At 43.5% G+C, this 9,568-nt stretch overlaps 1 protein-coding gene across 1 annotated transcript; it reads right to left on the bottom strand.

Moving 5' to 3' along the window:
- Window positions 1-1,183: 1,183 nt before the first annotated feature.
- On the bottom strand, window positions 1,184-7,516 carry LOC311150199 (sonic hedgehog protein-like). The gene is made up of 3 exons (XM_084187542.1): window positions 6,525-7,516; window positions 2,976-3,237; window positions 1,184-2,729 (listed from the first exon to the last, which is right to left on the bottom strand). Exons 1-3 carry the CDS (start codon window positions 6,834-6,836, stop codon window positions 1,873-1,875), a joined length of 1,431 nt encoding a protein of 476 aa, XP_084043668.1. The 5' UTR covers window positions 6,837-7,516; the 3' UTR covers window positions 1,184-1,872.
- Window positions 7,517-9,568: the final 2,052 nt, after the last annotated feature.

The raw sequence follows: 9,568 nt of genomic DNA, 5'->3' as shown, positions 1-9,568 counted from the left end.
CCACCATTTGCCTCATGCAGCGCGTGAGGCATTTGCCTCATGCAGCGCATATCTCCTTCGCATAGAGTTGATCAGGCTGTTGATTGTGGCCTGTGGAATTTTGTCCCACTCCTCTTTGTTAGCTGTGTGAAGTTGCTGGAAATTGTTGGGATCTGGAACACACTGTTGTACACATAGATCCAGAGCATCCCAAACATGCTCAATGGGTGGCATGTCTGGTGAGTATGCAGGTCATGGAAGAACTGGGACATTTTCAGCTTCCAGGAATTGTGTACAGATCCTTGCGACATGGGGCTGTGCATTATCATGCTGAAATATAAGGTGATGGGGGCGGATGAAAGGCATGACAATGGGCCTCAGGATCTCGTCACAGTATCTCTGTGCATTCAAATTGCCATCAATAAAATGCAATTGTGTTCGTTGTCCGTAGCTTATGCCTGCCCATACCATAACCCCACCGCCACCATGAGGCACTCTGTTCACAACATTGACATCAGCAAACAGCTCGCCCCCACACGACGCCATACACGTGGTCTGCCATCTGCCCGATACAGTTGAAACCGGGATTAATCTGTGAAGAGCACACTTCTCCAGCATGCCAGTGGCCATTGAAGGTGAGCATTTGCCTACTGACGTCGGATACGACGCCGAACTGCAGTCAGGTCAAGAACCTGGTGAGGACGACAAGCACGCAGATGAGCTTCCCTGAGACGGTTTCTGACAGTTTGTGCAGAAATTCTTCAGTTGTGCAAACCCACAGTTTCATCAGCTGTCTGCGTGGCTGGTCTCAGATGATCCCGCGAGTGAAGATGTTGGATGTGGAGGTCCTGGGCTGGTGTGGTTACACGTGGTCTGCGGTTGTGAGACCGGTTGGATGTACTGCCAAATTCTCTAAAACTACATTGGAGGTGGCTTATGGTAGAGAAATTAACATTCAATTCTCTGGCAACAGCTTTGGTGGACATTCCTGGAGTCAACATGCCAATTACATACTCCCTCAAAATATGAGACATCTGTGGCATTGTTGTGTGACAAAACTGCACATTTTTGAGTGGCCTTTTATTGCCACCATCACAAAGTGCAACCGTGTAATGATCATGCTGTTTAATCAGCTTCTTGATATTGGCAAAGGAGAAATGCTCACTAACAGGGATGTAAACAAATTTGTGCACAAAATTTGAGAGACATTTCTGGGATCTTTTATTTCAGCTCATGAAACATGGGACCAACACTTTTACATGTTGCGTTTTATATTTTTGTTTTTTATAAATTGCTACATTTATATATTATGATTCAGAAAGTACAAAAATAAAGCTTTTATTGTTTCTGGTACATACTCATATTTCCTCATTGTTTTAGAATAATAAAGCATATAGGAAAACACATTGTCTGTTGGCTTATAGATGTTATCTTAATAAGATACATATACAATGGATTCTTGACAATACATACAAATGTTATGCTGATACAGTAGTTATTATGGCGAGTTCATTTCTCTCAGGAATGAACTTGTATAAAAACATTTTATGACACATTTTAAGCATTACCTTTGAAGACAAGCCGATTCTACATTCACCATAACCAACCAACCGTTAACACATTTAATGAATGTAAAAGAGGAGGTACAATGTGAATATATAAATACATTACAATGCAAATACCGGTGAGTAAGATGCAAATACATCCTTTCAGTGCATAAGGTTTAAAATTGGGTTGCAGCAGTAAAAGATGTGGCAAAAGAATATGAGCGTTAGTGGAAATGTATCTAAGTAGGAATTATCAGTAGGACACAGTGGAAATGTAACAGTACAGTACAGTAGCAATTATCAGTAGTATACAGGTACCAGAGTTGAACCTATAGTGCTTTTTATATTAGGGATGAAATGTCTCCGGGTCTAGAAATATCTGTCCAAGCCTGTGTAGCAGTCTAGCATACCAGTGCACACTCAAAACTTTATCTCGCACAGAGTCACAGTTCCCCCCCTCAATGTCTCTGTTAATGGGTACAGCAGTCCAATTGCTTTGTCTGTTGGAAGTGTTTGTATTCACATACACGCCCGGGCTTCTGAGTTTCTGATTCCCCCAAACTCTCAGGCTCTTTTGATGAGTGTTATAGTGAGTGGGCGTATTCGTGTGCTCTCTCTCTGCTTCTGTGACCTGCGCCCCCTGTGTGCCCTCCCCCTGAACCAGCTGGGTTACTGAGAGCAGCAGTCTCAGAGGCCCAAACGCCCAGTGTGCCAGTCTATGGTCGTCTACAAGTGCATAGCTGGATGCCAGCACCCCATCCACAAACAGAGTGCCGTGTTCAGTTAGGGGTGCGTATACTCCCCTCCCTTCCTCCTGTGATACTGAGATGATCCGGGATGGTTGTAGTCGACCGTCTTCTCCACGGATGAGTACATTGTCTCCCTGTTTGGCTCTACTGGCGAACTGAGCCTTGTACTCACTGTGGTGGAGTTTGTAGTGGGGGGCCAGGAAGACCAGGTGGTGGGGAGTGAGGGCAAGGCGGTGGCCATCTTGTGTGGTCAGGACAAGGAAAGTGGACTTGCTGTCATGGTTCTGGTGTAAAAAAAGAAGAACACGGCTGAGGACGATGTGTCCTGACTCAGACAGGGCCAACACTCTGTCTCCAGGCTCCAGGGACGCCAGGGTCTTCTGTCCGCCTCCGGCTACAGTCACCCGGGCCCAGCCGGGGAAACAGCCCCCTTTCTCCACTGCCACTGAGTGATCTGAAGGGGGGAATCCGAGTCAATAGAGAAGGGCTTCAGATGACTGAAACCCTCTATTTCCTTGAAATTATATAATAAGATTAAGACAAATAATGTTATTATATTCATCTTAATCTATAAAATATGATTGTATGTGGGGAAATGACTGGAATAAATATCATACTGTACATCTGAAGGCAAATCACAGGAAATGTGACGGTAATGTCTGTCGTATTAAATATGCTGATTATTACCCACTTGACTTACCAGCTTTGACGGAGCAGTGCACATGGTGCTTGGACTCATAGTACACAAAGTCGAAGCCAGCCTCCACAGCCAGCTGCGCTAGCATGCCGTACTTGTCTAGGACGCGGTCCGACGTTGTGATGTCCACGGCCCTCCCCTCATAGTGTAGAGAGTCAGGGGGGTGATGACCGTCCTCATCCCAGGCCTCTGTCACCCTCAGCTTCGTCCCAGGCCAGTGGTTCATCACCGCTATGGCCAGCTTGTTGAGGCAGTCCTTACAGCGCTGAGGGAGAGGGAGAGTGGGATGGAGAGGCATTGAATTAATAAAATATGATACCTTTCAATACAATGCTACTGATAAGAGTAGGATTTTATTTGGAGCAACACTTATATACTGTATTAGTTTGAAAAATAAAAACTGACAGTGTAGAGAATATGCTGTCACAATAACTCAAGTATATATATATATATATATATATATATATATATATACTGTATGTCAATAGTAATTCATTTGCAACATGATTGCTTTCAATTCAATTAGCCCTCATATTCTGATGAGAATTACTAGGCTATTACATTTACATTTGAGTCATTTAGCAGACGCTCTTCTCCAGAGCGACTTACAGTTAGTGAGTGCATACATTTTTCATATGAACCCACAACCCTGGCGTTGCAAGCGCCATGCTCTACCAACTGAGCTACACGGGCCCCTATTGACAAGTATTTTCAGCATAATGGCCGGGTCTGTCGATAGAAACTCCAGGACTATCGACATGTATGAAACCCCTTAGAGTTTAATCATTCATTAATGAGGGAAAAGGAACTGCTTGAGTCAGAATGTAGTTGTGAGCCCTCTGTCTACCTCACCCACTATGACTATTCATTCACAGTCACATTCAACCCCTTGTAAAGCAATACCAAATACCACAACACTTCTGTAACTAACTGTATTCCTATCATCTCTGCCTAGATTATAGAATAACTTTGGTAATGTTTGTCTCCATTGACATCATCAGATTTTTCTCTCCTGTATTCAGTGGTTATAAAGGCCATTGCCAACCCTCTCCAACCTTTCTCAAACAATCAGAACATAAGAACACAAAGCTACTGTAGCCATTCTAGAACATTCCTTGGCCTTTTCTGCAGGGTGAGGGAATAATCAAGGCCGTTCTCTACTTCAGAAGGTTTTAGTCATGATGTCTTTCTGTGTCACCTTTTGAGACATTTGATCAGAAATGTGAACATCATGACTCTTACACCCACTGGGCTGCAATGATGCATACTGTATTATGTTTTAATGTCACACAATAGCAGTTTGCTATTTAAGAGGCGTTTACGCATTGGCTCCTGAAAGTCCCAATTACCAGGGAGTTGGAACAGAGAGTTTGTTAACCATATTTCAGAGAGAGAAAGTCAGAGAGAAAGAGAGACGCTGAGCAGCGAGGAGGCCAGGTCCAGGCTAAGTGAGAAGGCAGAGAGAGAGGGGAGGAATGTATGGGCATACACTTGAGAATGTGACAGCCAGAGTGAGAAAAGAATGAGGGACAGAAAACAAACTGGCTACATGTTTCTCGCCATGCCATTGAAGAGAGGCGATTCATTGTTATTGAACTACAATAGTCGGCTTTTCCGACGGTGCCATTACTTCAGCAGGCGAGAATTTTGTATAGGCGACCCCTTGGAGTGTCCAAACCCTATACAAAGAACGTCTTTCACATCTGGTCAGAGAGAGGGGCACATGCACACATACACACTGATGCAGACACACACACACACAGGAGCATTCACACATACACACACTGGTCCTCAGACTGGGCATCAGAAGGGCATACACACACTGAACCACAAATTTCCATCACAAATACTGTACAATCATTCAAAAAAAGGAAGGAACATAGATTCACATCATACACAACCAGTCAGGAGCGAACAAAGGACTCCAAACATCACCACACAAGTGTAGAGTAGCCTACTTTTAGATAAGAAACATTGTTGTTATGCTCAATTGTGAAGGACAGTCTTGATGTTACTAATGATTGTGATTTTTAAGAATCTGACAACTAGTTTGAAGATTACCGTAGGCCTATTGTATGCTTTAAATATCCCATGTCAAAGATCACACGCCTCTTGTAGCCTATATCGATCGATTCTCACTTGACATCAGAAGTTGAGAATACACTCTTTAAAAAACAAGGTGCTATCTACAACCAAACTGGGTTCTTTGGCTGTCCCCATAGGAGAACCCTTTGAAGAACCCCTTTTGGTTCAAGGTAGAACCCTTTTGGTTCCAGGTAGAACCCTTTTACACATAGGGTTCTACCTGGAACCAAAATGGGTTCTTCAAAGGGTTCATCTATGGGGACAGCCGGAGAACCCTTTTGGAACCCTTTTTTCTGAGAGTGTACCAGCCATTTGAGAGCAATAACAATATGTCTATTGTTCCTCAACTCAAAATACCAACATCACACTGTGGCTTCCTTGATATTCTAAAGAGGTCAGATACAAGATATGAGAGAGGTCTGTGTTCCTGTGCTACTGTGCCTGTGTCAACTCCTCAACTCCTGTTCGCCAGTCCTGATAATATTTGAATGGTCATACCGCATACTGCATACCTGACCCTAATGTACACTATGCAAGGTTACCTGCCTGGCCTCACCTATGAATCCCTCCTGGTAAGCACACACAGAGCAGGCAAGTGGAACCAGAGGAATCGTTTTATTACCAAGCAACAAAGACTTTGGTTAAAGATTAAGAGGAAATGATCACGAGTTGGAGCGCATTCTCCAGAGAGTCATATTAAATTAAATCCTGATCCCCCCCATCTTATAAAGATAGAGGGGAAGTGTGAATAAATATATAAAATAGACACCTGGGACTGGATATATTTGATGAAAAAGAAGTTCACATCAAAATACTGTGAGTAACCTGTCTAATACAGAGGCTATGAAAGTGAATCCACTATTTGATCAACTTTTCATGAGATAATAAAATTGTAAATGTAAGGACATCAGCTTATCAGACTAGAGAATAGAGCAACATGTAAATCAGTGTATACCACTACCTGCTGTAGTTAATCAATCATCCAGCAGAGGGATTTCCCCTATGAGCTGCCACATGGAACCAGTTTCCCTACACTGAAGGAGTATCCTCCTATGGTTTTATGATTGGGACCTACTGGCCTGTCTAATACTAACTACATTACTGTACCATTACCACACAGTCATGAGTGACCAGTGAGTTACAAGGGTCAATGGAAAGGGCACCAAGTGATTCTATGTGGGTCCTTGAAGTGGTCCCACAGTAAATATAAAATAAAATCAAACTTAAACCTGGAGATAATTGAACTAGATTAACCATTACACACTGTCTGAAGTCTGAACCAGTTGTACCTTACACTGACAACACTTACTGTACACACAGTCATCAACATGGATGAATGGAAAGGGCACCAAGTGGGTCCCATGGAGCAGAGAAGTTGTTACACTTAGTGTACAATCAGATAATTGAACTTGGCTAACCATTACATACACAGACTGTCTGAACCAGTCTCTGAAGAACCAGTCTTACCTTGGTCATGAAGCGGTCAGCAAGAGTTTTCTCCTCATCTTTGAAGATAATATCAGGGTTGTAGTTACACACCAGTTCATTAAAGCGTTCTGAGTTGCGTGTGATCTTGCCCTCTGCCCTCCCACTGGCACCCAGGTTGTTCTCAGAAAGTTTGGGGAAGTAGGTCTTGTAAGGCATGGGGGTGGGTTTCCTGGACCTAGGGCGGAAGCCGTACCCAGGGCCTGGTCCGCACCCCTGGACCAGGGAGCTCCATGTGAAGATGACGAGCAGGCCAAGCCATGCCAGGCTTACCCACCAGGAGGACACCTTCATTGGGGAGAGGTCTGGGTCCCTGGTATCAGTGACCTACTGTGCCCACTGAGCAAGCACCGCTTCAGGCACCTGATAGCATTTGAATGATGGTGGTCAAATCTTGGTGGTGATCCATTCTAGATCATGGGTTGTAAAGGAGTTATAATGTTTCTATAGAGCAAGGTTGGCCATTATGGATCAGAATCCATACTGAAAGGACAGGAACTCCTTTCTTCTGTAAAACCCATGTTGACCCTTTAAATTAACTTAAAAGTTAATACATTTTCTCTACTCACTACTGTATCTTTAAATTATCTTTCTAGTCAATTACTTCCCCTAATAATTTGACACTTAAACTATTTTCCTTTCCAGAGTTTTCATCCTTTATTCTGTTCACAATTCATGAAAAATAAATAATCTCATCCTTATCAGTCTTTGAGGTAGGCTGCCTGTTACCAAGCAGGTGTTTCGAGCGTCCAGTCCCCCTACCTACTGCCTCTCTCTCCAGTCCCCTGGCACTTCAGTAGCGATACGCAAACCTGACTCGCACCTCACTTTTGCGTCTCTGTGAAATATCTGCCCTGCGAATTCTCCGAGTGGCATTCTTATAACCTCATCCCATTCCTGCTTCAGCAATGCACCTCGAGAGGTTTTGTCCGTCTACTTGTGTCTCGTGTCGCGTTGAAGCGCTCCTGTCTGCGGTGCCCCAGCCATTGGGTTCTTATTAGTGCCTGGACCAGATTGCCCTCCCTTCCTATGCGCGCTCCCACTTCGAAAGCACACGCCTCCAATTCAACTTTACAAGCGATACATGATTGGCCCACTTATGTTATTGCCGGACTTTCTGTTGACGTACAGTAGGTGGCCTGTCTTTTCCCCTCCAGAGAGGCAGAGATGAAGATAACCTCATATAGGCCTACGCATTATGGTGATGTTGGTAACTTATTACGTACTTACATTTGGAGAGGTTTACCAGTGGGACTACTAGCCTACTTGTTCAACAACACATTTAACACAGAATCATGGGATACAAAGGACTTGTAAAAATAGGCATATGGTTAGTTTATTGTTTAACTTAATATAACATACTTTGTTACACGTTTACCCAATTTGTTAGATTTGAACTAAAACTCTGATATATGCCTAACTTTCCGAAATCAATAAGCATCCTAATATCCCTCTAAACCTTATGTGCTTTTGTCCACAGATCATTATTGGAGGGATTCCCCACCACTGTTATCACTCTCTTATTGGTTTATTACTAGCCTAGATGGAAGGTGAAGAGGGTCCATTATAGAAAGGCTGTGTAAGAGCAGGAGAGAGCCACTCCAGTCCTATCTGCCACACACACACACACACACACACACACACTGTCTCTCTCTGACTTCCAGTGTTGCCTTCCTTTGTTTTTTGAGACCCAGGTTGACACTGTGGCCCCCCAGCCCTCAGACCCTGAACCCAGCGCACCCAAGACACCGGCCTGGCCACTGCTGGCTCTATCAACATATTATTTTTATCCATCTCAGAACAATAGCTGGAATTTGAGAGAGTCATAAAAAGGGGAAAGATACTGTCACAATGAAAGGGGTAGATAAGAAATGTTAAATGTCAGAATCTGTATCTCTAGGAGTCTGATACCTGTTATTATTTATGGAGGTTTAAATGAACAGGTTAGAGGTCAGAGGCCAAAATGTGTCATTACCCGTCCTTCCAGCTTCCTGGAAAATCTCCTGAACACTGTCTGTTTGTCAGTGAATACAATATACTGGCTGTACAATACTACTGTATTATAATGCCCTGTGCTGCCTCTAAAAACAATTTAGTATTTTAGGAGAGCCCTTTAGTCCTTCAGCCTATGACACATTGTGTATGACCCCATAGATATTGATACATCACTTTCATGTGCCTCTCATTCTTTCCCGGTATTCAAAGGTTGTTTCAACCAGATATCTATTACATAAAATGTCTCTGTATCAGTCTAAAAAAGACAGCAACTACACAAACAATCATAGCATAATAGTGAATATAATACAATTGTGATTTCTCTGAATCATCAAATGGATATGAGAGAATAAAACTGAGATGATGGAGCTACGGGCCAAAGAGGGAACGCAAAGGACGTTTGTTGGAAGGTTGGAGAAGCTGTTGGAGGGAAGGGTGGCGACTGCAAGCTCCATCTTCCTGTCCTTATGACAGATATCACAGTACATAATGACAAGTGTAGGAAATGCCACAGTCCGGCTCAATCAAAAGAAGAAACTCCTTTCATATGAACCAAAACAATCAGCGATATTGATATTGTTTTTTTTGGGAAAAGGACGTGGTCGGCAAAAAGAAAAGTGATTTCATCTCATCAGACATTAAAGGGAGAGGAAGGAAGAAAACATCTGTGTGTTTGAGATGGAAATAAAGTAATTATTATTAGTTTTTATTTCGGGGGGCGGTGGTGGTGTCCCCTCCCTACCTCTACACCCTCCCTCCGTCCTGGCCCTTAACAGGCTTGATCACTCCCCCAGCCCAGTTCAGGATGGGAGTATATGGCTGGGTGAATGGCTGAGTTTCCTGCACAGCCACAGCACAGAAAACGAGATCTTTCCTGCCCGGGAGGACAGGGATTTCGTCCCAAATGGCACCTTATTCCCTATATAGTGCACTACCTTAGTACAAAACGAGTGCACTATATAGGGAATAGGGTGCCATAGCCACCCAGACTATTTGCATTGACCCCTACCTACGTGTACAAATTACCTTGA

Source organism: Coregonus lavaretus, assembly GCF_964263955.1.
Source record: "Coregonus lavaretus genome assembly, chromosome: 22".
NCBI classification, from domain to species: Eukaryota; Metazoa; Chordata; class Actinopteri; order Salmoniformes; family Salmonidae; genus Coregonus; species Coregonus lavaretus.
Note: the sequence above shows the minus strand (reverse complement) of the source record. Positions and strands in the feature narration are given on the sequence as shown.

Excerpts from the sequence above, each read along its gene's own strand:
- LOC311150199 (XM_084187542.1), bottom strand. The coding sequence starts at position 6,836 with ATGAAGGTGTCCTCCTGGTGGGTAAGCCTGGCATGGCTTGGCCTGCTC. Across the intron at positions 3,238-6,524 it reads CTGACCGCTTCATGACCAAG|CGCTGTAAGGACTGCCTCAA; the intron begins GTAAGACTGGTT and ends CCTCTCCCTCAG. Across the intron at positions 2,730-2,975 it reads GCACTGCTCCGTCAAAGCTG|ATCACTCAGTGGCAGTGGAG; the intron begins GTAAGTCAAGTG and ends TCCCCCCTTCAG.